This window comes from Hyperoodon ampullatus (assembly GCF_949752795.1).
Source record: "Hyperoodon ampullatus genome assembly, chromosome: 17".
NCBI lineage: Eukaryota > Metazoa > Chordata > Mammalia > Artiodactyla > Ziphiidae > Hyperoodon > Hyperoodon ampullatus.
In genome coordinates this window covers 12029014-12056755 of record NC_136930.1, presented here as the reverse complement: position 1 = coordinate 12056755, position 27742 = coordinate 12029014, and the positions used below count along the sequence as shown (strand labels likewise).

General features: G+C 37.3%; 1 protein-coding gene across 1 annotated transcript in view; it reads left to right on the top strand.

The window, feature by feature from the left end:
- Window positions 1-27742, top strand: part of PPP1R42 (protein phosphatase 1 regulatory subunit 42) — a gene marked incomplete at both ends in the record, with an annotated part of 37959 nt that overhangs the window by 7230 nt on the left and 2987 nt on the right. The window contains 3 exon segments of the mRNA XM_079722131.1: window positions 14732-14849; window positions 17170-17301; window positions 23992-24151. Coding sequence (XP_079578257.1) covers window positions 14732-14849; window positions 17170-17301; window positions 23992-24151 — 410 coding nt within the window.

The window sequence follows — 27742 nt, the reverse complement described above, 5'->3', positions numbered from 1 at the left end:
TCCTACATGCCGCGGAGTGGCTGGGCCCGTGAGCCATGGCCGCTGGGCCTGCGCGTCTGGAGCCTGTGCTCCGCAACGGGAGAGGCCACAATAGTGAGAGGCCCACGTACCGCAAAAAAAAAAAAAAAAAAAAAAGAAGGAAGCATGACTCAATTAGTCATTTCAATTTACAACATGAAGGAATTAAGAAGTTCATGGGATAAATTCTGCATTCAAAATATTTTAAATTTTAGACTGCTCTTCTATGCTTTTTCATTGGGCATTTTGTATTCATCAGAATTATTTAATTTTCCTATGATTTCACAGTATTTGTATCCATACTGTGATAGATGGGTAGTCTTATATAAGATACTGTATACTATATATATGATCCTATTCAAAGTGACAGAGCCTGGAGTTTAGGTATTTGATTAAGTAGAGAGGACCTGGGATGTGCAGAGTGTTCAACATTCACGCCATGGGAAATGGGAACAGAGTGGCTAAAGACAGCAGCTCACTTTCCTGGGGAGAGAATGGTGGAGAAATCCATCTCCCAAATCTGCAAGATAAGTATTTTCCCTAAATGTTTTTGAAGGCCAGGTTCTAAGCACAATGCTTGGCAAATGTTCAGTAATGAGTGCTGAATATATGAATACATCTTGAAAGATCTGGTTAGTTGTTAATTATCATAATTACCAAGATTCAATGCAGTTATTGTCATTACTTTTAAAGTCTTATTCTATTATGCTTTAAACTCTGAATAGCAAAGGAGAGTTTAACAGCACAAAAATGCTAGCCTATAAATACTCCCAAAGGAAGTTTTTCTGAATGACATTAAAACCAAGCTATTTTGCCTACAATGATTCTCTAAGGCCAAGTTAACGTGAGATTAGAAAGGAAGGTATGGGGCCATGGTCATGAAGCTGACTGTATTCTAAGTGCAACAGAAAGTCACTGAAAAGATTATATTTTTTAAAGATTTCCCTATCAGCTATGTGAAGAATGGGTTACAAGAATGACAGCAAAGAGATCAGTTGGGAGACTACAGCAAAAATTAAGTAAGAGAAGATGGCTGCTTGGAGATAAAAAGGAGTGGATGGATTGAAGGTATATTTAGATTGAACTCATGGAATCTGCTGAATAGTAGGATGTGTAGGAATAAAGAAAACAAGAATCAAGGTTTTTGTGTGCAGAACTAAGGAGACACTGGTAGCCTTTACAAGTTGGGGGATACAAGGGAAGGAATAAAAGAATTCCTTCTATTGAGAAGCCTATTCGATACTGAAATGCACGTGTAAAGTAGGCATCTGGAGTTCAAAGGAAAAGCAAGATTGGAAAGTTTGGGAGTCAACAGCATTTAAATGATATTTAGAGTCAAGGGACTGGGTGGCAGACAAAGATAAAGAATAAATGAGGCCACTCTAAAATTTAGAGATCATTTAGATGAGAAGGCACTGGTAGGAGTCAAAGATGTAGGAGAAGACAAGAGAAAAAGGAGGTTTAAGGAAGAGGGAATGGCCACTTGAATTGAATGCTGTTGAGTGGCTGACATGAGGGCAGATAAGAGGTTAATAGAAATGCACTGAATCTGGCAATAGTGAGATTAGGTCTGGTCAACTGTGTTTTTTGCATATTTCAGAATAGAGTATTTAACAGGTGTTTGCATTGTTTTTTCTTGTAACCAAAGCCCCACATACCTGTTACAAACTTCTTTCCATGTTATGGATTGAGAAATTTCAGGCTTTTCATGAAATACTTCCCCATACCTGAAATTTCAGTATATAAACTAAAGGACAAGAGAAGGGAAAATTAAAAGGCTAAAACACCTTAAAAACAAAGTTAGAGGGGACAGGTTTAATTTGTTAAGAAGTTGAACCAGAGAGGCTGTGGTTTAAAAATCACAGCTCTGTGTCTATTAAATAAATCATATTAAATAAATCTATTAAATAAATCATATTTATAAGTAAAAACATTGCCACAAAGAAAACTCCAAGCCCAGATGGCTCCATTGATGTATTCTATCATATACTTAAAAAAGAAATTATATCAAAACTACAAAAACTACTTCAGAAAAATAGATAAGCAGGGAATACTTCTCAACTCCTGTTATCAGGCTAGCATCATCCTATCCCCAACACTATTACAAGAAAACTACAATGAATAAAATAAATAAAAACAATATCCCTCATGAACATAGATTCACAAGTCCCTACCAAAATATTACCAAATAAAATCCAGCAATATAGGACTTCCCTGGTGGCACAGTGGTTAAGAATCCAGCTGCCAATGCAGGAGACACAGGTTCGAGCCCTGGTCTGGGAAGATCCCACATGCTGCGGAGCAACTAAGCCCGTGCACCACAACTACTGAGCCTGAGCTCTAGAGCCCACAAGCCACAACCACTGAGCCCACGAGCCACAACTACTGAGCGTGCGCACCACAACTACTGAAGCCCGCGCGCCAGAAGCCCGTGCTCTGCAACAAGAGAAGCCACTGCAATGAGAAGCCCACGCACTACAAGGAAAAGTAGCCCCCACTCGCCGCAACTAGAGAAAGCTCACGCGCAGCAACAAAGACCCAACGCAGCCAAAAATAAATCAAGTTTTTTAAAAAGTCCAGCAATATATAAAAAGATTATCCATAATGACCAAGTGAGATTTATCCCAGAAATCAAAGATTGGTTTGACATTCAAAAAATAAACATAATGGGGACTTCCCCGGTGGCACAGTGGATAAGACTTTGTGCTCCCAATGCAGTGAGCTTGGGTTCGATCCCTGGTCAGGGAACTAGATCCCACATGCATGCTGCAACTAAGAGTTTGCATGCCACAACTAGGGAGCCCACGTGCCATAACTAAGGAGTCCACATGCTGCAACTAAGGAGCCCACCTGCCTCAGCTAAGACCTGATGCAACCAAATAAATACATAAATATTTTAAAAAACCAATGTGATGCACCAAAAAAATTAAAGGAGAAATATTCTATGATCATCTCAATAGATGCACAAAATGCATTTTTAAAAGTTCAACAAATTATAAATAGAAGGGAACTTAACCTGATAATTGGCATTCATGTAAAATCAACAAAAATATCATACTTGATGATTAAAGACTGGATTCTTTCCCCCTCAAGACAGGGAATAAAGCAAGGATGTTTACTCTGCTTTATAGAAGGCTAAGCCAGTGCAATAAGGCAAGAAAATGAAACAACACTCAGTTTGGAATGGAAGAAGTAAAACTATCTTTATCTGCAGACTACATGATAGGGTATATATTTAAAATCACAAATCTATAAAAAGCTATTAGAACTTACAAATTTAGTAATGTCATAGGATACAAGGTCAATATGCAAAAAATCAATTCTCACATACTAGCAATGAACAACTGGAAAATGATATTTTTTAAAAATACCATTTACAATTTATGTCAAGAAAGATTAAATACTCAGTAATAAATTTATGAAAATACATGCAAGAGCTATAGAATAAAAACTAAAAAATATTGGGAAAAATTAAAGAAGACCTAAATAAATGAAGAGAAATAACATTTTCATGGATTGGAAGACTCTATATTATTAAGGTGCTAATTCTTTCCAAATTAATGTATACATTCAACATAATCCCAGTCAAAAAATCCCAGCAGATTTTTTTTTTTAATTGACAAGCTGATTCTAAAATTTACATGATAATGCAAAGGACCTAAATACCAAAACAATATTGGTAAAAAGAATTAATGTTGGAGAACTTACCTGATTTCATGACTTTAACATTATAATAATCAAGACAGTGTGGTATTGGCATAGGATGGATACAGAGATCAAGGAAACAAATTAAAGACTTTATAAATAAATCTATACCTATGTTCAACTGATTTTTTTTACAGGGGTTCTAAGATAATTCAATGAGGGAAGGATAATCTTTTCAACAAATGCTGGTGGAACAACTGGACATCCAAATAGTGAGCCTTCACCCTTCATACCATATACAAAAACTTACTCAAAATATAACATATCCAAAGTTAACCGCTAAAAAATAAAAGTTCTAGAAAAAAAGCATACATTTGAGTTCTTTAAAAGAACACAAAAAAATGACCTATAAAAAATTGATAAACTGGACTTCATCAAAATTTAAAACTTGCTTTCTGAAAGACATTATTAATGAAACAGTGAACCACAGAGAGAAAATATTAGCTATCATGTACCTGACAAACAATTTTTATCCAAAATATATTTTTAAAAACTCCTACAACTCTATGGTGAGAAGACAAGCAACACATTAAAAATGGGCTAAAGATTTCAACAAAAACTTACAAAAGAGCATATACTAATGGTCAATAAACAAAAAAAAGATACTCAGTATCATTATTCATCAGGGAAATACAAATTAAAACAAAGATGTGATACCACTACAGACCCACTAGAATGGCTAAAAATAAAGAGACTGGCAGTATTAATTTTGGATGAGGATGTGGAGCAACTGGAACCCTCATTCACTGCTGAGGAAAATGTAAAATGGTACAACCTTTTTGGGAAACAGTTTAACAATTTCTTATAGAGTTAAAAATGCACTTACCATATGACACAGCAATCCCACTCTTAGGTATTTACCAAAGTGAAATGAAAATTTATGTTCACACAAATACCTGTATGTAAATATTTATAGTAACTTTATTTGTAATTTTGGAAACAACCAAATCTTCCTCAAACGGGAATGGAGAAACAAACTGTGCTCCATACAATGGGATATAACTCAGCAATAAAAAAGAATAAACTACTGATGCACATGACAATATGGATAAAAATCCGATTATACTGAGTGAAATAAGCCATACAAAAAAAAGAGTACATGCAGTATGACCCCATTTATATGAAACTCTTGAAAAGTAAAAACAAATGTATATAGTAACAGCAGATCAATGGCTGCCTGATGGGAATGGTAAGAGGCTGACTGGAAAGGGCCATAAGTGAATGTTTTGGGATGATGAAAATGTTTTTTTTTAATTAATTTATTTATTTGTTTTTATTTTTGGCTGTGTTGGGTCTTCATTGCTGTGCGTGGGCTTTCTCTAGTTGCAGCAAGTGGGGGCTACTCTTCGTTGCAGTGCGCGGACTTCTCATTGTCGTGGCTTCTCTTGTTGCAGAGCACAGGCTCTAGGCACGCAGGCTTCAGTAGTTGTGGCACGCAGGCTCAGTAGTTGTGGCTCATGGGCTCTAGAGTGCAGGCTCAGTAGTTGTGGTCCATGGGATTAGTTGCTCCGCGGCATGTGGGATCTTCCTGAGCCAGGGCTCGAACCCATGTCCCCTGCATTGACAGGTGGATTCTTAACCACTGCACCACCAAGGAAGCCCAGAAATGTTCTTTCTTGATTATGGTGGTCATTGTATGGATGTACGTGGTTTGGTCATTTAAATAAATGTATTTTGTTATATGTAAATTATAATTCAATAGTTAATTTTAATATTAGAAAAATTCTCCAGAACCAAAGGACATGAGTTTCCAGATTGAAACAGTCTCCCAAATGCCAGCACCGTGGATGAAAACTGACCCACTTTAAAAGTTTTTAGAACACCAGGAGTAAAGAGTTCCTAAAGGCTTCTACAGAGGAAAAGAGGATCATAATACAAAGAATCAGAAATCAAAATGGAATCAGAATTATCAGACGTTTCAATCTGGCAGATAGTAGAATAATGTTTTCAAATTTTTGAGTTAAAAATATTCTCAGTCTAGAATTATATACTCAGTCAATTTTTCAAGCAATTATGGAGTTATGAAACATTTAAAAAATGCAAGGTTTCAAAAAAATTTATGTCCCACGTACGTTTTTTAGGCAGCTCTTGGAAAATGTGTTCCACCTAAACAGGAGAGGAAAATAGGAAAAGAGAAGACATGGGATCTAGGAAACAGAAGAAAGGTTAAGGAAATTCCCAGAAAGAATCTGAAGGGAATTTGAAGTGAAGGAATGTCCTAGGAAAACATCTACTAGCCCAGGTTGCCTCAGGCTGAATTGGTGATAAATACATAGAAAACTAAGCAAATAAATAACCAACCAATTTTTAACTCTAGGGAAAATAAGAAACAACCATAGTGCATTATGTGGTTTAGCTCTGAACAATACTTAAGTGATCTTAGTAATATGGTCAATGGATATTAATCTTATTAATTTAAGTATGACTCTGTTGACAGGATGGAGGAAGGGAAGAGTTGTAGGGGTTGGAGTAATATTTATGAAAACTAAATCATCATCTTCCATAGTAGGAATTCAGTAAATACCTAAGATTTAAAAATCAATAAACAGCAGTTGTAATTTAGCAATGTGGAGGTAAATGTGCACAGAAATAGCTGAAGTGGGACTTCCCTGGTGGTCCAGTGTAAAGAATACGCCTTGCAATGCAGGGAACGTGGGTTCGATCCCTGGTTGGGGAATTAAGATCCCATATTCCATGGGGCAACTAAGCATGCCCGCCACAACTACTGAGCTCGCACACCTCAACTAGAGACCCTGCATGCCGCAAACTACAGAGTCCGTGGGCTCTGGAACCCGCACGCCACAACTACAGAGCTCACGTGCCCTGGAGCCTGCGCGCCACAACTAGAGAAGAGAAAAAGCGCACACCATGATTAGAGAGAAGCCCACGTGCCGCAACGAAAGATCCCGCATGCCTCAAGGAAGATCCCGCCTGCTGCAGCTAAGACCTGATGCAGCCAAAAATAAATAAATAGGGCTTCCCTGGTGGCGCAGTGGTTGGGAGTCCGCCTGCCGATGAGGGGCACATGGGTTCGTGCCCCGGTCTGGGAGGATCCCGCATGCCGCGGGGCGGCTGGACCTGTGGGCCGTGGCCGCTGAGCCTGCGCGTCCGGAGCCTGTGCTCTGCAGCGGGAGAGACCACAGCGGCGAGAGGCCCGCGTGCCGCAATAAAAATAAATAAATAAATAAATAAAATGTATGTTTTTTTTAAAAAAAGAAAGAAATAGCTGAAGAAGTTGAATGTGGTTTTGTTTTAAGCCCAAAGGTACTCTTTACGTTTTGTTATAAACCCTATCGTCTTATTTGATTCTTTAACTGTGTTGATTGTATTGCTTTGATTAAAAAAAAAAAGAACATAATTTAAAAAACAGTGAATGGCTGGTAAGGAACAAATGGTTAATATCATTGTTATTGTATATCACCATATCCCCCATTAGACTGAGAGCCTTTAAGAGCAAGGAATTTTTGTTGATTTCAGGATTCCCTAGAGCTCAGCCCAGTGTCTGGCACATAGTAGACACCTACTACATGTTTATAAAATGAATGAATACAAGAACAATTTAAAATATTCAACTATCTGGGGAAGGAATGCAAACCATTTAGCAAGTTCCAGAGGCTGGGATAAGCCAAAAGTTGCTTTTACCTCCCATAGAGAAAAGATATTCAGGGAGTGAGGATGAAATCTGAAGTTCTTTCACTTCCAGCAAGAAGACACAAGCAATTAAAAATGCCTAGACACAGCTTCTTGGAAGCCTGAATATAGACTTGCCTAGGGGTCATCTGAAATGTGCTTTTGTGGTCCATTTTAAATCATCCTCTGAAGGCTTAGTCAAAGGACATGAATGTTAGCATCAGAATATTAACTTATTTCTCCGTATATATTCCTGGGATCAGCGTCTCCATTTTTTGGATTTAATTTTTCCATTCTTTATACTCATTGATTGAAGTTGCCCAAAAGCTGCTGACATCAAACCCTGTGCCATGGGAGAGAAAGCTCAATGTGCCATACATAAAGTCGCTGACATCCATCCTAACTAAGAGTCTTCAACAACAGACAGCTTTGTGCCATGGGGAAAAACAAGTGGACGTCATTAGAGAATTCTAACAAAACCACTATAATTACCAAAGGTTTTTAGCACTTAGACCAGCTGCCTTTAAATGGCCATTGTAGGTTCCTCATATGCATCTACAGAAAATACACGAAAAAAGAAAAAACTGAAAAAAATAATGATCCCTTAGGATGGTTGCATAAGGACCTGGAAGAAGCTGGGCCAAGTGGCTTCTGTCCTTCCTGCTGTTTGAGATTTCATTCCCTTCCCTCTCACTTCTACAGACTCACAGCTGCCAAGGACTCCTTCCTCCAAGATCCTCTAACCCTGCCATCATCTCTCCTATTCCCTAGTCCAAAGTCCAGGGCAGAGACTTGGGGTGGGGGAGGAGAAGGTGAGAGTGGCAGAGGAAAAGAGGAGAAAAATAGAAGATAAATCCTGTCTTTCCTCTCTCTTTCTCTATGTCTGCAGCACCTCTAATCAGCAAATTTTTCAAAACAGTTCCATATAATTTCTTGTTTAAAATTCTTGTCCAGCTTCTAAACCATTCAATCATGCATGCATTCATTATTTCTTCTTCTTCATTCATTCAAGACACCTACCATGTGGCAGCACTTGCTAGACAATGGGGGAGACAATAGTGAGCAAAAAACAGATACAGTCCCTGGACTCAAAGAGCTCTCAGCATTGAGAGGAAGAGAAACGTTAAGCACGTAATTACCCAAAAACAAAAGTAAAATTGCATCCATGGCAAGTGCAACAAAGGAGAAGTATGCTGCTCCGAGAGCCTATAACTGGGGGATTTGCCTTAGGGAGCCCAGTGAAGGCTTCCCTTAGGAAGGTATTGCTGAGCTGACCTCTGAGAGAACAGAAGGGCTTATCAGGTAAAGAGGATAACATGTGCAAAGGCCCTGGGGCAGGTAAGAGTATGACAAAGATGAGGAAAGGGAAGCAGAGACAGTAAAGATGGAGCATAGCGCAAATAGAGGCTGGTGGGCAGATGAGCTGCATAGGCCATGATAGAGCGTTTTGTCTTTATCCAAGAATGGCAGGGAGCCACTGAAGGTGTTTAAGCCAGGGGTGATGTAATTATAGATTAGCATTTTAAAAAGATCAGTGTGGATACAGTGTGGAGAATAGACTGAAAGAGGCCAGGCTGGTTAGGAAGTGAGAGATGGTGGAAACCTGAACAGGTAAAAATGAAGTGAGCCGACAGATTGGAAATCTGTTTAGGAAGTAAAGTGGACAAGACTTGACGGTGAGTTGGATATAGGGAGTGTGGAAGAGGGAGAGGTCAAGAATGGTTCCATAGCTTTGCCTTGAACAATGGAAAATAGGGAACTCAGGTTTAGGGGAGAGAGAGATCATGAGTTTTGGTCATATAGAATCTGAGGTGTCTTTGAACTGTTCTAGAGAAAATATCAGTAAGACAATTGGTTACATGACACCAGAGCTCAGTGGACAGAAGAATGTGGGAGTCTTCAGCATATTGGTTAAGTGGCCACTGAAACTGTTATCATGGATGAGACTGCCTAGATAGGGGAAGAGACAGTGTACGATAAAATGCTCAATGTGGCTTCCCACAAAATCTGGTTCTTCCTCTCACATACAGATGACCCTTCCTTCCTTGGTGTAATAAATGTTTTACTATTTCCATCAATCTGGCCATTCTTTTTCTGTAAAGGGTCTGCTTATAAATGGAGAAGGTGGTGGGTTACAGGAGGAAAAAAGTTTTTCTAACCATGACTTTACATTCTTCTGTGGTCCATGGAAGAAAAACACTGTTTGAAAGGAATAAATGTAGATTATAGAAGAGGACGCAAGAGAACTGATCCCTGATGATCTGCTGCAGGGACACCTGCTTCTGTCCCCAAAGGGTGCTCCAGTGCTGGGGAAACATGGTGGTAAATTACAGGGAGGTTTTATTGCACTATCACTGCACAGATATTCTTTGGGCTTTTTCTTGACTAAATATTTTTATGGGTTGATTCAGGCAACAGTCGACCAGGCATAGCACTGTTTTTTTTTTTTTAACAAGATGTGTTCTCCATTCTCAAAAGCAACTTTTAGGAAGCAACCTGTTTATATACTGGGGATTTCTAGGGTCAGAGGTTTGTCATTTGTGGGGTCAAAGATTCATGCAGGATCCAGGGAGCCTGCAAGAAAAGTCATAAAGGGTACGGTCAGTAGGGTAAGTTGCTCCAAAGAATGAGACTAAGAAAGTCCGGGGAGTTCCCTGGTGCTCCAGTGGTTAAAACTCCACACTCCCAAAGCAGAGGGTGCTGGGTCGATATCTGGTCAGGGAACTAAGATCCCACATGCAGTGCAGTGCAGCCAAAAAAAAAAAAAGAGTCCGAAATTGTCAATGTGTAGTTCAATGATAATGTTAGCAGTGCCTGACCAAAAGCACCAGGCTGCAGGAGTGCCCAGTGACTGAGGAAGCAGAGGCAGTGACCTAGACTCTTATAACTCCAAATGTGGTCCTAGAACCAGCAGCATCAGCATCAGAAATGCAGAGTCTCAGCTTCTGCCTCAGACCTAATAAATCAGAACCTGCATTTAAACAAGATCTCTAGGTGATCTGTAAGGACATAAAAGTTTGAGAAGAACTGGTCTGGACTACTCTTTCAAGAAGTGTAGTGATGGTATGTAAGAGGATAAAAGCCAGAGGTGAGGGATAGACTGGAAATGGACATGCAAGAGAAAGATGATCCCAAGAGGAGGAGGCCTGTGGAGAGGGGAAGGGATCGAGAGAACTGGTTAATTTGGGAAAAGAGGTGGGACTTTTCCTTTGTTAATAAAAATCGGAAAGAAGAATGGAAGAGGAAATGTGAGACCAAAGGCAGATAATTGAGAAAATTCTGTGCTTGATGACCCAGGTCTCCCCAATAAAACTGGTGGCAAAACCAATCACTGAGGAGGAGAAAAAAAGGTTTTAAGTCAAATACTCCATACTTTAGAAACTCCCTTCTTTAACTCTATGGCTCTAGTTTCAATGATATTTACTTTTGATTAACATTTCTTTCCATTTTTTTTCTGTAACTCCTTTAAATAAGCATGTAGCAATGTATTAAAATATTAAATTCTTTAATAACTATTTATAATAAAACTTGGAGTTCTACAAGTAGCTTGATGAGCCATGAACTTTTCTAGGGCCAACATTATATATCTTGCTGACACTATTAAGTCAAATATCATGATTGCAAAAATGTATAAAAACTTGAAAGAAAAAAATTTTAATCTTTACCTACAGTTTTTATTTCTGCAAAGTTTGCTAAATCAATAAAATGATCTGAAAAGTTCATCTCACAGTCAGATATATCAGTGATTTACTTCATTGGTTTTCTGATGACCATTTATCATGAGGTAAAGCATCTTAGAATGAATGGTGGAAATCAAAAATTTGACGTGCTTGCCTCTTAAACAAACTAACTACTTGATTTATAAGACACAAATGAACAAACCACTACAGCCTGTCATGTTTTTCCAGTTTCTAATTTATTCAACCTCTGCTCAATATTGATCCTGACAAGCAGAGTAACCCAAAGATAAATTTATTCACTCCACAGTTTAGTCAGGAACAAGCCAAAAATTATAGATTTTCCCAGGCAGATGATGACAGGCAGTCAGGGGGATGACAAATGGCTGTCTTTAGATTTAGTTAGGACAGTTGGGCTAGACGTTTCCGATAAAGATTGGAGCACTCTGGTCCGATACAGGTTCATCAGCAGCCATCATTAATTGTAGGCTCCTATACAGTAGCTGAGGCACCAACCCTGCATGGGAAATAGAATTGGCTCCTTAGTATTTTGCAGCACTCCTCTAAGTGATAGCGTGACATGATCATTTATCATACAGAGACTGTCCAGAAAAGTGTCTGCTCCCTTTAGTAACTTATTGAAGGGCAGGAAAGTGAAAGCATTTTATTAAAGACAGGAAGGCAATGAACAACCAGAGCGTATCCAAAGAGTAATCATATTGCAGCACAGGATTAGTTTAGTCTTGAATAAACATACACTGGAAGGAGTATGTTGAGGATAATTTATCAAGTGAGGAACAATTAACAAAAATCTACAGGATTCTTTTTATCTATATAAATTTAAAGTTCTCTTACTGCTATTATTAACTTTTGGATGATGGGCATAATACTCAACGACGTACAAAGATGCAATGCACAATTCCATCCTTAGAGTTTTTTAAACTAAGAGAAATACAGTGAAACTCTCACATAAAATAATTATGGCTGTATCAAAAGCTGTGGAACAAATGCTGTGAAGAGGGCATAATCCAGGGCCCAGGACTGAAGGATGAAGTTACAACTTCTGAAGAGAGCTTTCTTTTACGAAGTCAATTACTTGTCAGTGGATCAGAAGCTTATTCTCCCTTACAACAATGTTTGCTCTCTGTTGGCCAAAATTAAGAGAAAGAGAATTAACTGAGGGGTGGCAGAGCAGGCAAAGAGGAAGAGAATTAACACATTTATTCTTTACCTGCTTTGTTCCACGCACTTTATATCCCACAACAACTAATCCTAATTATCCTCACTTTATAAATGAGGATACAGAGTTGCCTAAGGTCAAATAGTAAGAAGCAATGTCAGAATGTTTAGGGTTGCCTGTATATTTTTAAAACAAGTCCTTATATTTTTCACATAACTTATTTATTTGAATCCATTAGAGTCTAGCCCAGAACTTAGCCCATGACTCAATAAATATCTGATAAATAACGAAGTAGGCAGAACTCGAGACACCATTTTCTATACGAAGACATTGGTGTCAGCAAGATTAAAGCGCTCTGCAGTGGGTTCTGGACATCTGGCTGTTCTTCTAATGATTCCCCCAAAGACAGCATGTCTTCATGTAGATGCAGGCACGTATCTGGATGTTCCATATTTGTTACCTCCTGGATGTGAAAGTTTGGGAAGGATTTTGAATATATAGAAGGGAACTGCTGTCAAAGCTTCATAGTAAGAAAAAAAATATTTTCTAAAACCTAAAGAGTAAATGCAGTCTTATCATAAGAAAAATTTCCAGAAGTGGAAAAATGAAATATCTAAGCAACAGTAAACATGGATCAAGCAAAGAATAAGATGGAAGGTATAAATAGTTAAATTAATTGGATATACAAAGCTGAATGGTATCAAGTTTTGAAGGTGAGGAAATGCTATGGGGAGTAAAAATACCAGGCAATGCATTATCAATTACTTTCAGCTTTGCAATTAAGAATATGTATGAATTAATCCATAATTTGTATTTCCCAATTTTCCCTTATACCCTATGATAAGTTTGGTCTTGGCTTGAGGAAAACAGATAAAAGAATCATAGGTGTTTGCCTGCTGCTATCTTCTGGAACTTTTACTAACTTTGAAATCCTCATACCCATATTCTAAAGAAATCCAATCCTCCTGGATGTGTACAACATCACATATATGGCAGTGCTCTGACAACCAGGAAGCTCTCCACAGAATTAGTTATTATCAGTATTCATTATTAATATTAGCAAAACATTTGCTTTAAAGTAATTGTTTTTGCCCTACTGAAGGTATTTTTCCTCTTTTTTTCTCTGCCTGTGGCCACTGAATTTTTACAAATCAATCATGGGCTATAGAGTAGAAAAAGTTTTTCCATTACTTGTTTTGAGTAATTCTTTACAGATTAAGTTTGGAGCATATATTGATATAAGAAATAAAGTATAAAGTATATTTCACTTCCATTAAATAGTAGCTAAGGGACTTCCCTGCTGGCACAGTGGTTAAGAATCACCTGCCAATGCAGGGGACACAGGTTCGAGCCCTGGTCCAGGAGGATCCCACATGCCGTGAAGCAACAAAGCCCGTGTGCCACAACTACTGAGCCTGCGACCTAGAGCCTGCGACCTACGACTACTGAGCCCGCATGCCACAACTACAAGTCCACAGGCCTAGACCCTGTGCTCTGCAATAAGAGAAGCCACTGCAATGAGAAGCCCACGCACCGCAACGAAGAGTAGCCCCTGCTCACCGCAACTAGAGAAAGCCCACGCACACCAACAAAGACCCAACGCAGCCAAAAATAAATAAATAAAAAATTTTAAAATAGTAGATAAAGTAAAATATACACATAAAAAATGAGGAAGGGGAGAAAGCAAGAAAAGGAATGAGAGAAAAACAAGGCATTGGAGACAGAGATATTGGATTGAAAAAAAATCAAATAGGGAGAGAGAGGAGGTGAAGAGGGCAAACTGAGACAGCTGGTTCTTAAAGGCGATCAATCTGTTTTTCTCACATTTATTTGGATTTTCAACCATGGAATAACTTAATTATTCCTTTAAATATCAATAAGCTGATTTTCTTATAAGCTATTAAAACATGCAAATGTTTATGATGTACGTAAAACAAAACTGTACCTACAGTATGATGACAATTAAAAAGGAAATCCCTATGCTCAAAAAGAAAACTAGAAGGATACATAACATATTAAAAGTGATCTTTGGGTGATAAGCACACAAGTTTTTTTTTTTTTCTCTTATTTTCCCCTTTGATATTTTTTTAACAGATTTTTAAAAAGAAAAAGCAACAATAAATATTGCTTGCAATGTCAATGGACTGCTTACTAACTACTCCATAATGGCCTTAATCTGTAAACTTCCATAAGCTCCACTAAGAACAGGGCATCTTCTGTAGCATGGATAGCCAGAGGCAAAGTGGTTTCTGAGCTGCAGGTTGGGTCCATTTAAGGGAGTATGACAGAGTAGAGTTCTGTGGTCCCAAACTCAGGACCTTACTTTTTGCCTCATCTTTAGTCCTCTCTATTATTAGTATAGACTATTTTATCAAAAAAACATTTATTGTAACCTTCTAAGCACCTGGCACCGAGCTAGAACTCCATGGAAAACAGTAATTACCTTTAAAAACAGTTAACTGACATGAAAGAAATACTGATAATATGAAATACCTGTGTCTTTCTTTTTCTCTAATGATAGGATCTGGAGTGTTTACTGAACAAGTTGATGAAGCTGTGGAAAATGGATCTAAACAGAAATCCTGTTTGTCTCAAACCGAAATATAGAGATAGACTGATATTGGTGTCCAAATCACTGGGTACATGTTTATATTATATTAATATGATTTTCTTAGAGAAAGAGAGCTGGTTAACTCTTTAGTTAATTTATCAGCAAGCCTTCAGAGATATGAATATGACATCTGGATCTACAAAAATGGTCAACTTTAAATTTCATATTTTAATAAAAGCAAAAGTTAAAATTGAGAAATAAAACATGAAAAAGATCTGCTGTTCAGAAATAATTAAGACATCAGACACTCTTTCTTTAAAAAGAAAATGTGGCTGTTACCAACAAAAATGGTTAGTCATAAATGTGTAGACCTTGCTGGCCTTTTGCCAAATTTTCACTGGCACAAATCCTCTGACGATCCAGAGACTCTTGGTTCTGTAGATAAAACTGATCAAGGTTTTCATTGCTTGACACTTGCCAAATGGCACCTTAAGAACATACAGGAGTTCCTCTCATTTGAAAGGGGAGAAGGTGGGGAGTCCCTTTATGAGATCCGTACAAATAACAACATTCCTGAATCTGCACTATATAAGGGGAAACGGACCAATGCTCTTCAATAGGTACCAAGTTATACAACATCAGAGAGATAATCACTGCCCTCTCACAGAGATTTGTGAGAGTGTTTCTATGACATGCTGTTCTTGAGTATAAAAACTAACGTATGGCAAAACCACTTCAAAGCTCATAGTTATAGTAAACCTTTGTTAATCATAATGCTAGTACAGTGGTTCTCTTGGGGGAAAGAGGGGATGACAGAAGGTATATCAGAAACATCCAAGACGATTTTTCAAAACACGTATGTGAGAGTCACACCTTACCTACCCTTTACCCCACCAGCCAAGAGTAGGAAACAGAGAATACACAGGAAGAACAGTCATGTATATTTTTAAAGGTAAATTACTCGTATATTTGTACTTGGAATACTATCAGTCATTAAAAATTGTGTTTAAAGACGTGGTAAAATGCTCACAATACAATATTAAAAAGTAAGATGTGATACTGTATAAATAGAGAATTCCATTTTTATATAATACACACATATACACACAATACACACCTAGAGAACAAAACAATGCTAAGAAATATACTAAAGTGTTATCCGTGGTTGTCAGTGATTATTTCTGGTTGTGGAATACAGGCAATGTTTTGTTTTCTCCATTTCTTTGAATTTTCCAAATCTTACAACACACAAAATTATTTGTGTAATTTAATATGCTCAATTTTCAAAACTTTTTAAAAAAACAAAATGTAAAGATAGGGCTTCCCTGGTGGCACAGTGGTTGAGAGTCTGCCTGCCGATGCAGGGGACACGGGTTCGTACCCCGGTCCAGGAAGATCCCACATGCCGCGGAGCGGCTGGGCTCGTGAGCCATGGCCGCTGAGCCTGCGCGTCCGGAGCCTGTGCTCCGCAACGGGAGAGGCCACAACAGTGAGAGGCCCGCGTACCGCAAAAAAAAAAAAAAAAATGTAAAGATAGCTGAAATCTCACTTCATAGAACGAAGAGGCCAGCTATGCGATTATTCCTATTATATCCTATATCTTAAGATGTAATAAGCATTATTAATGTATGTACTTTTAAAATACTATGTTACATATATAAAACTTCTTATTGAAATTAACATAAAATATATTTTACTTTTTCCTATGAATAACCATAGAACTATAAATGAATAGATAATATTTAATTTTTGTTGAATATGACGTTTTTGTTTTTTAAAATACTTTATGATCCAAGAAGGGTGACCATACATAAAATTGTTTATAATGATTACCTTTGTTAGTGATGGGAAGGAGAGATATGGATAGTAATTACAGAGCCTTTTTGTTTTTTCCATCATGTTTCAGTTGTTTATAATATGCACATATTCTTTTTGAAATCAGAAAAAATAATTAAAAATAAATAAAAGTTCAACAAAAACAGAAGCTGTGTAAATAAGGGTTTTTTTTTTTTTTTTTTTTTTTTTTGCGGTACGCGGGCTTCTCACTGTTGTGGCCTCTCCCGTTGCGGAGCACAGGCTCCGGACGCGCAGGCTCAGCGGCCATGGCTCACGGGCCCAGCCGCTCCGCGGCACGTGGGATCTTCCCGGACCGGGGCATGAACCCGTGTCCCCTGCATCGGCAGGCGGACTCTCAACCACTGCGCCACCAGGAAGCCCTAAATAAGGTATTTTAAAAATAAATTTATTTCAGCCTATCGTGTAGCTGTTCATGTGTCCTGAACCAGAGGTATATATATTGTATGTGTATACATAATATTTATATATTGTATTTATAATGTTCATGCTGTATTGATACATAACATTTATAGCATTTATATACTACATTTTTTAACATATATTTTCTCTAGAATTCCTTGATGGAAAAGAAATTAAAAATATGGAAAGACAATTCCTATTGAATTGGAAAGCATCCAAAGATGCCAAGAAAATCAGCAAAAAAAGGAACAGTAAGAACGAGGATATAAGTAACTCATACATAAGTAAGTAGGCTGTCATTCATTAGTTGATCACTTCTACTAGCAAAGGGAATATTCTACTCAACAACAACAAAAAATACCAGAAATAAGGGGGGTTTGTGGGTACATGCATGTGTGTATAAGTGCTCCAGGGCACATAACTATAGAATGGAATGGAGAATATTTGTAATTTTTGAATTCTGAAATTGTGTGTTTTAAGATTTTGTGTTCACATTAATATTAGAATCCTTGTTACAAAATTAAAAATTAAGCTTTGAATTTTCAAAAAGTCTTAAAAACAATGTTGTTATGAACTAGCACTGAAAAAATAAGAAAAAGAGTGTTTATTTAAAAGTAGATAAATTTTTAAATAAACTATTTCTATTTAAGGTAAAGCAAATGGAACAAATATGGTGAAATGTACCCAATGTTAATTCTAGTTTGTTTGATTTTTAGATCACAATTGTAGCTGTTACTATTTATCACTGATTCAATAAATAAAATATAAATATATAAACAAATAAAAAAATAAGGGGGGGTTGTTTAGATCTTTTATGGGCTTTTTTTAAACTTGTTTACAATTCCTAGGAAATTTTTCCTATAATGTTTATATATGGAAATGGTAGTTACCATATATGAAAAAAGCTATGTTTAGTTCATATTGAGTATAACTATGTCAGCTATATAAACAGAGAGCCATGAGGGTGGGGAAAAGTGTATAATTTTATATCTGGCAAAAGTGCATGACACTAGTTATGTAAATGGTGAAACAACAATCAGCTATGTAACTTGTGAAACAATTCACAAGTATGTTTGTTTAGCAAAAGTGCAAAAATCACATTTTTCATCAGGATAAAAAATAAAAATGTATCACAACCACATATGTTCCCTATACTCTGTGGCCTGTCCTCTTTCTTAAGTACACTCCAACATTTGAATATTTTGATTATAATATGCCTAAGGTTGTGTTACAAGGACACGCCAACCTCCCCTGCCTAACTAATGAAACTAAATGTAGCTAAGTATGATGTGTAATCATCATCTTTAGCATACTGGGGAGTATCCTAGAACTCACTCTTCACAGATTCTATAGTCCACAATGCTGAAATGAGGCGCTTGCTCTGTTCCGTGACAGTGTTTGAATGCTAATGGTCTTCTAATTCCACAGCTAACAGGATGGAGACACAGAAAGATGTGAGACCAGGGGAATAGGGAAACGGAAACCAAAACAGTGTAGTGAGGCTTTATGCATAGATAGCATATCCTAGGAGCTCTATCACTCTAGGACAAGGAGGTTGAGGTGAAGAGAAGCAGAGATGGAAAGCTCTGATGATTTTGCCATATTGTATCCCCTGAATATGAACTGTTAACATTATTTCAAAGAATTGGACTTTTTAAGCTGACAGTATTCACATGAGTGATGATACTGTGTTGGCAATATGAACTTCTCAAGATCTAAAACCTATAAAATGGACAGGAGGCATTTCTCCTCCTCTGCTTATACCTGGCTGGCTGTGAAGGGCAAAACTAGACTCAGGGTAAGGACTTGCATATTTTCAGTATTACCCCAAAGATGTCAAAGTACCACCAAAGCAATGTTGAGAAAGAAGAACAAAGCCATAGGGATCACACTCCCTGATTTCAAACTACAGTTGACCCTTGAACAGTGAGGAGGTTAGGGGCACCAACCCTCCCCAAAGTCAAAAATCTACATGTAACTTTACAGTCAGCCCTCCATATCCTTTGTTCCACATCCAAGGATTCAACCAACCTCAGATCATGTAATACTGTAGTATATACTATAGAAAAAACTCCACATAAAAGTGGACTTGAGTTCAAACCTGTGTCATTCAAGGGTATACTACTGTATACTACAAAGCTATGGTAACCAAAACAGTATGGTACTGGCACAAAAATAGACAGATCAATGGAACAGAATAGAGAGACCAGAAATAAACCCACGCCTATATAGCCAATTAATCTACAACAAAGGAGGCAAGAATATGCAATGGGGAAAAGACAACCTCTTCATTAAATGGTGTGAGGAAAACTAGACAGCTACATGCAAAAGAATCAAACTGGACCGGTTTCTCACACCATATACAAAAATAAACTCAAAATGGATTAAAGGCTTAAACGTACGAGCTGAAACCATAAAACTCCTAGAAGAAAACACAGGCAGTGAACTCTTTGACATTGGTCTTAGCAATATTGTGTTGGATCTGTCTCCTCAGGCAAGGGAAACAAAAGCAAAAACAAACAAATGGGATTACAGCAAACTCAAAAGCTTCTGCATAGCGAAGGAGACTACCAACATAGTGAAAAGACAGCCTACTGAATGGGAGAAGAAAATTGCAAATGATAGGACTGATAAGGGGTTAATATCCAAAATACACAAAGAACTCATACAGCTCAGTATCAGAAAAACAAATAACCCTATTAAAAAATGGGCAGAGGACCTGAATAGACATTTTTCCAAAGAAGACATACAGATGGTCAAGAGACACATGAAAAGATGCTCAACATCACTAATCATCAGGGAAATGCAAATCAAAACCACAATGAGATACCACCTTATACCTGTCAGAATGGCAATTATCAAAAAGACAACAAAATAATAAGTGTTGGCAAGGATGTGGAGAAAAGGGAACTCTGGTGCACTGCTGGTGAGATTGTAAATTGGTGCAGCCATCATGGTAAACAGTACAGAAGTTCCTCAAAAAATTAAAAATAGAACTGTCATATGATCTAGCAATTTCACTTCTGGGTATCTACCCAAAGGAAACAAAAACATTAATTCAAAAAGATATACACACACCAATGTCCACTGCAGCATTATTTACAATAACCAAGATATGGAAGCAACCTAAGTATCCTTCAATAGAGGAACGGATAAAGAAGATTCGGGATATATACAATGGAATATTACTCAGCCATTAAAAATAAAAATAAAATCTTACCATTTGTGACAACATGGATGGATATAGAGGGTATTATGCTAAGTAAAATAAGTCAGAAAGAGAAAGACCAACACTGAATGATCTCACTTATATGTGGAATCTAAAAAAACGAAACAAAGAAAACAAAACAAAAACAGCCTCATAGAAACAGAGAAGCAGTGGTTGCCGGGGAAGCGGGGTGAAACACGTGAAGGGGATTAAGAGGTAAACCTCCAGTTATAAAATGAATAAGCCACAGGGATGTAATATACAACACAAAGAATATGGTCAACAATATTATAATAACTTTGCATGAGGACATATGGTTACTAGGCTTATGGTGGTCATCATTTCACAATGATACAAATGTCAAATCACTATGTGGTACTCCTGAAGCTAGCAAGATATTGTACATCAACTATATTTCAATGAATAAATAAAGTGATTTCAGGCACACCTTGTTTTATTGCGCTTTACTTTATTGCGCTTCACAGATAATGCATTTTATACAAACTGAAGGTTTGTGGCAACACTTTGTCAAGCAAGTTAATTGGCACCATTTTCCCAACAGCATTTCCAATAGACATATCTCCAAAGAAGACCTACAAATGGCCAACAGGTATATTTTTTAAATGCTCAATGTCACTAATCAACAGGGAAAGGCAAATCAAAACCACAATGATGGGACTTCCCTGGTGGTTCAGTGGCTAAGACTCTGTACTCCCAATGCAGGGGGCCTGGGTTCAATCCCTGGTCGGGGAACTAGATCCCACGTGCCACAACTAAGAGTTCACATGCTGCAACTAAAAAAAACATCCTGCATGCCGCAACTAAAAATCCTGCATGCCGCAACGAAGATCAAAGATCCCGCGTGCCACAACTAAGACGCAACACAGCCAAATAAATAAATAAATATTTAAAAAAACACACAATGAGATACTTCCTTATACCCGTCAGGATGGCTATTATCAAATGACAAAAAAAAAAAATGTTGGTGAGGACATGGATAAAATTGGAACCCTTGCACACTGTCAGTGGGAATGCAAAATGGTGCAACCAATGTGAAAAACAGTATGGCAGTGCCTCAATATTTTAAAATAGAATAACCATATGATCCAGCAATCCCACTTCTGAGTATTTATCCAAAAGAACTGAAATCAGGATCTTGAAGACATGTTAACCCTCCTATGTTCACTGCAGTACTATTCACAATAGCCAAGATGTAGAAACCTAAATGTCCACTGACAGATGAATGGATAAAGAAAATAACGTATATACAAACAATGGAATACTATTCAGCCTTAAAAAAAGGGAAATTCTGTAATATGAAACAATGTGGATGAACCTTGAGGACATTATGCTGAATGAAACAAGCCAGTCACAGAAAGACAAATATTGCATAATTCCACATATATGAGGTATCTAAAATAGTCTAATTCATAGAATCAAAGAGTGGAATGGTGGCTGCCCAGGGCTAGGGGTGGTGGAAGAAATGGGGAGTTACTAATCAACAGGCATAAAGTTTCAGTCAAGCAAGATGAATAAACTCTAGAGGTCTGCTGTACAAAGTTGTACCTAGAGTCAACAATAATGTATTTATTGTACACTTAAAAAATAAACAGGGTAGATTTCATGTTAAGTGTTCCTACCACAATTTTTTTTTAAAGCCATACAGAATGTTATATAGTACAGAAGCATCATTTCATACCTTGTTGTAGTTGCTATCATGATAACCATTAATAATTTAAAATGGAAAGCACTCCAGTCTAGGAAGCCAAGAAGAGGGGGCAAGGGAAGAAAAGAGAGCTAACATTTATTGTGCCAAACATTTCAGATATTTATGCGCACTACTGCTTTAATCATTTTAACTTGTGGGAAAGGTAATTATTATATCCATTTTGCAGCTGAGAAAGCTGAGTTTTAGAAAGATGAAATAACTTGTCTAAGGTCACAAAGATAGCAGGGAGACAGTGATTAATCAGTTATCTGACTTCATCAAACAGCTTTGGCTTCTAGTGACCACTCTACTGATGACTGGCTGAATCATGCTTGGACCCAAGGACAATAATGTCTGCTCTACGTAGAAATTCACTTCAGTTTGGTGGGAATTTAGAAAAATCTGCAAATGTGTAAATATGTGATATGTAAACATATAATTTTTATAAACAAAAAAGGAACTAGGAAGAAAAATGAGACTATATTATGAAAGAACTCTGAAATTTTAAAAGTATTCAAATAGAAGGGCTTCCCTGGTGGCACAGTGGTTTGAGAGTCCGCCTGCCGATGCAGGGGACACGGGTTTGTGCCCCGGTCCGGGAGGATCCCACATGCCGCAGAGCGGCCGGGCCCGTGAGCCATGGCCGCTGAGCCTGCGCGTCCAGAGCCTGTGCTCCGCAACGGGAGAGGCCACAACAGTGAGAGGCCCGCGTACCACAAAAAAAAAAAAAAAAAAAAAAAAAAAGTATTCAAATAGATTATATGATGTACTATATTGAAAAATAGACTGTAAGGTCAATCAAATTAAAATTAAATTGAAATTGAAAGCTGACTAGCTGTAATAGAAATTATGTGAGTTTTCCTCAGGAGTACTCAGTTATTCTCTCTTGGCCATCTATAGATGTCCTTCTTCCTCACCACCTACACGTATTTGCCAACCCCATCCAAACAAATGGTACAGTTCTGAGCTTCCCAGGCTTACAACCCGTGATATCCCTGGATACACGTATTTAACACGCAATAACTCCGTCCTTAGGTATGTGGTCAATAGCTTACACTGTAGTCTTTATGCAAAGTGTCTGTTATTACCACTCAGGAGAAATGGAAAAAATGACTTAAAGTCTAGAAGATATACTGTGTATATTTTAAAATCTACAATATACCTTCAGGTCTTTAGAAGAGCTAAGATGAACCATTTAAAGATACCTCTGTACAACCAAATACATTATAAGTGAACAGGAATTCTTAGGAAGATAGTCATCTTTGTATTTCCTGACTACATATTTCTGGTAGCCCTATAAATTTGGAGCTCTATATGGTAAAATTAACTCAGACTTCAAGGATGTTACAATAAAAAAATCTTGTCTTAAATATAGTCACACAACTATATAGCTCAAAATTAGAAGCAAAGTCAAACACTTTAACAAAATTCAACATATCTGAATGCCCTTCAGCATTTTTTTTTTTTGGTTGAACTGGTTTCGTTTTATTCATCATTTACTTTTGTAGTGCTTTGATGGAAATATTCATTTAGTCATTTAATAAACATTTGTTGAGCATCTTAGATGTGCCCAACACTATGCTAGGCCCTGGGAATTAGAGGCGAATAAGGCAGTCTCCACTTAAAAGGAAATCATTGCTGGAAAGGAAGGAGGATCTTTAAACAGGGAAACGATGTGGAATGTTAAGTTTGGAAATAAAGGTATGAACATATTACAAAAACTATAATTGACTAATCTACTCCCTAGAGGTTAAACACACTGAAAAAATAAACTCATAACAGCAAAATGCAAGGGCAGTTAATATTAATGTTGGTATACCCATTTTGTCTATGAGAGTTGACCATAAACTTTCCTGTGTAGGTTCTCATGTATGAAAGTCTGTGATATTTTTATCTTGGATATTAATTTTTTATTGGTTTTGCTGTGGATCTATATAACCTCATCTAATTCCATTTCATAAAACATAATTTTAGATAGTCTAATGCTTTTCTATGCTATGTTTGCAATTTAGTTATTAGTTTCAAAGCAGAATGCTTTTAATTCTTTGTATGTTACAGGTAACTTTGAAACAATGCATCACATAGTTCCTGTTTATTACCCACAGGTGGGTAAGCCAAAATTAGTTTTGTTCTCTGATAGACAAAGATACCTTGCAAATGGAAATGCATCTCCAGAAAGCTCCCAAGAAGATAACCCTAAAATTATTGAAGACATGGGGTAGGTTCTTTCAAATATTTTTGTGTGTGATTTATCTTTTGGGGGAGGATGGGACACCCTCACTGTCAACAGCACAGAGGAAGAGAGCCCCTCCGTCTGTCTCCTCGTTCTCTGTTGCAGTGGAAGGGTGGATTCAGGAAGAGCTGGGAGTCACAGACTAGATACACCTACTGAGGTAGGGCAGGTGACTCAGGAAAGTCCCAGAAGCAGCATGTAAAGATGTCTGAATGAGCAGGGATCATATCAAAGGAGCCCGAGGCCCAGATGATAATGGGTGGTCCATTAGTGAGTAGATGGCTACAGCAGGGCATCTGGTGGCAGAAAGGAGGAGAAGGCAGAGCATTACAGAGATAGGCTACTTTCACCACTTCTCCAAACCAAAGGTTCTTAATCTGGTGTCCCTGAAGGATACATTAGAAGTTTCATTAGATTCTCAAAGAGATTTATGATCCAAAAAATAGTTTAAGAATCACTATTCTAAACCTTGAGTTTATACATAATTTAGCTCATTATGAATCAGCTGAGTCTCCTAATGAGAAGAAAATTGCTTTTTTCAGCTTTAAAAAAGATGTTATTGCTGTGATGTAAAGATAAATCATACCAGAAAATAACTTCCTTTATTCATAAAACTAACAGCCACCTGCTATATGCCAGACAATACTCAATATAATAAAAACTCAAATGAGATAGTCCTGATCTCAAAGATCTTGCAACAAGTTAGTGTGAGAGTCAAATGTGATGCCACTACTATATATTGTGATAAATGCTATGGGCGTTATAAACCAGATCCTCATACATCCTACAAATTATCCATTCAACTTTTCTTCATTTATAATCAATACAATGATTGCTCTATTGATCTTTCCGATCATACCATAGTAGTCACTACAATATAATAAAGGGCAATAGCGTATTTCATTGAGAAAGTAATCAGAGCCAGTGGATGTACTTTAGAATAGATCTCCTTTTTCCAGAACTGCCTGATGAAGGTCACGTGGGTTTGTCACGAGACCCTCTTTGCAGGGTCCAGTCAAGGGATGGTGATTTAGCATTCCTTAATGGAGCCCTCCTGAAGAAGACCCATGAACAACAGTGCTGCACTATCCTACCCCCATTCCCTGAAGAGTGGCTTAGGCTTGCCAGGAGAGGCTTAAGGGAGAGAGAGTCCTATGAGTCTGGAAAATGCTTTATCTGGGGAGAGGCGATAGGATATATAAGGAGTCCTAGTTTTGGTCTTGCCTCCTCTCCATTCACACACATAAAAAACAGAGGCTATGTGAGAATTTGCCTTACTGATTATGTCCATTATCACTGCCATCAAAACCATAGCCAGTTTGTTCATAGCACCCCAACAGTTTCTTAAAGATTTACATAACTCACGTCAATTCCACAACAGTGTTCTTGAGTCTTGTTTCTTTGCCAAGCATTTTGAAAGGTCTTGCTAGTATATCATCGAGGTGGAAAAGAAAACAATAAAAATGAACATAGCTTCAGAAAACAATATTGGTAAATCTGTACATTGCCACACACACTGTTAGATCAGTTGCGAGCTATGGCACATACCACATATTCTATAGCCCCAAGCAAAACTCTAGTCCCTAGGACTGCACTGACAAATCACTATATTCTCATTTTCCTGACTAGGAACACTAAACACAGAGCTAAATGCATTTTTAACTGCTAAGTACTGCTAAGATAGGCTACCCTAAAGAAACCAGCAGAACAGAGGGGTTCCTGTGAGAATAATATAAAGAATGCCCTGCTGCTGCCACTATCAGTGAAGTTTACTATGTTCAATCCTGATTCCTAAGTTTTATAATGTGAAAAAGTATTACATAAACATTTTCTTTTAAATATTTTTTATTTCCTCATGTAACATTTTCATTGAGGACATGCCAAAATACTGTTTTGGCATCACAAATGATCTAAGTCTTATTAAATGGGAATATCAGTTCTACCTCTCTTTAATAAAAGATGACCAAATATATTACGGAATTTCATTAAGCTATTGATAATAGATTGTTAGGGTATGCCTACTGCTAACATTTTACTAATTTAGTGTAAGGCTAAGAGACAATGAGGATAACATTAGAAGGCTAGTAAAGTATTAAAAACAAAATATGCGGCCCAAATGTAAAGAACAGATTTTTAGTTTCTAAAAACGTTGATTAAACCAATTCCTTCCCTTAATTACTTGGAGGATAATGAGCTGGCATCAGCAGAAGAGTCCCCTACAGTCTATATTTAAGATTCGAGGTGGGGAGCCTGTTCAGAGGTGGAAAGGAGCTTAGAGCCTTCTTCCAAAACGCTAAAAGTATGTGCCCCACACTCCTTTACGGTTTACACACTGAAAGCTGTGCCTGTATCCTATATGGAACACAGTGAAGCAAAATCTGTCCAATGACAGGGGAATGTTTTCCACCTCCTTTATAAATGCATGCAGTCTGTGCTCATGTATATTTACACAAGCCTGCTTTCCCTACAGGGAGGAAAAAGTCAGACTCATTGACGTTGCTTTTGACCCTCAAACTGAACTTGATACTATCAACGTACACTTTAATTAAAGATTAGTTCAACACTATTTTTTATTTAAAGGCTGATTCTGAACAAATGCCTTCACTGTTCAATTAAAAATAACATATGTATTAAACAAAAAATGTGCACATATTGCTTCTTTCTATGTTTGTCACAGTAAATACTTCTGACAGATGTTTCCTCTCTTTTCAAACATGCTAGGAGGTACTTGAGCCTTAGTAATTTAAAAATAGACATTAAATGCAGTTATATATTGTAAATAAGATCCACTGAGAATACAGCACTGTACAACGAAAAAAGCAAACTGTTACTTGATTAACTATCTTTCAAGCCTAAGCGATGTCAATAGAGTCAATCCATCTCTTTTCTTAATGTAAAAATAATAACTTTCTAGATGGGTTAGAATGCCCTTAGCTTCAGATACCTTTAAGGAATGTGAATCCCTGGGACCCATAATTCACAGGAAATGTTCACTGTATGTTATTTAACTATTTATAAAATACCTACTACCTTTAGTTAGAGTATGGAAGCATTAGGTTTCTTTGAGTTAAAAAAATGACCTTTAAAAACAGTACAAATAATTTGTTTTTACCACTGTTAAGGTTATGTTTGAACAGTTGTAACAACAGGTCTCCTATGTGCTTCAAGAAGAATTTTTTAAAACTTAGATAAGACTTTTAGTCATGAAACTCTGGAATGATCTTATATAAACTCATCTGCAAAGCTCTAAATGTCTTTAATTTTGCTGTGTTCAACCTAACCTCTAATTAACTTTTATATGCAAAATAAATTTATGTATCAGTAACGTAGATATAACATTAAGATTCTGGTTTGCAGTTCTCAAAGAACCCTTTGAAATTAGGACAACCCCCACCTCCCTCAAAAAAAAGCAATAGTGGTGAGCGACAAAGTGTTTCTTTAGAACAGTGTAAGCTCACTTTTGTGACTTCTAGTCTCAACTCTGTCAATGGCTTACTCTGTGAACAAGAGTTATGTAAGATCTAAGTTATAAAAATTGTATTAGTTATTTTCCATTTTAAAATGTCTACTTCGAAA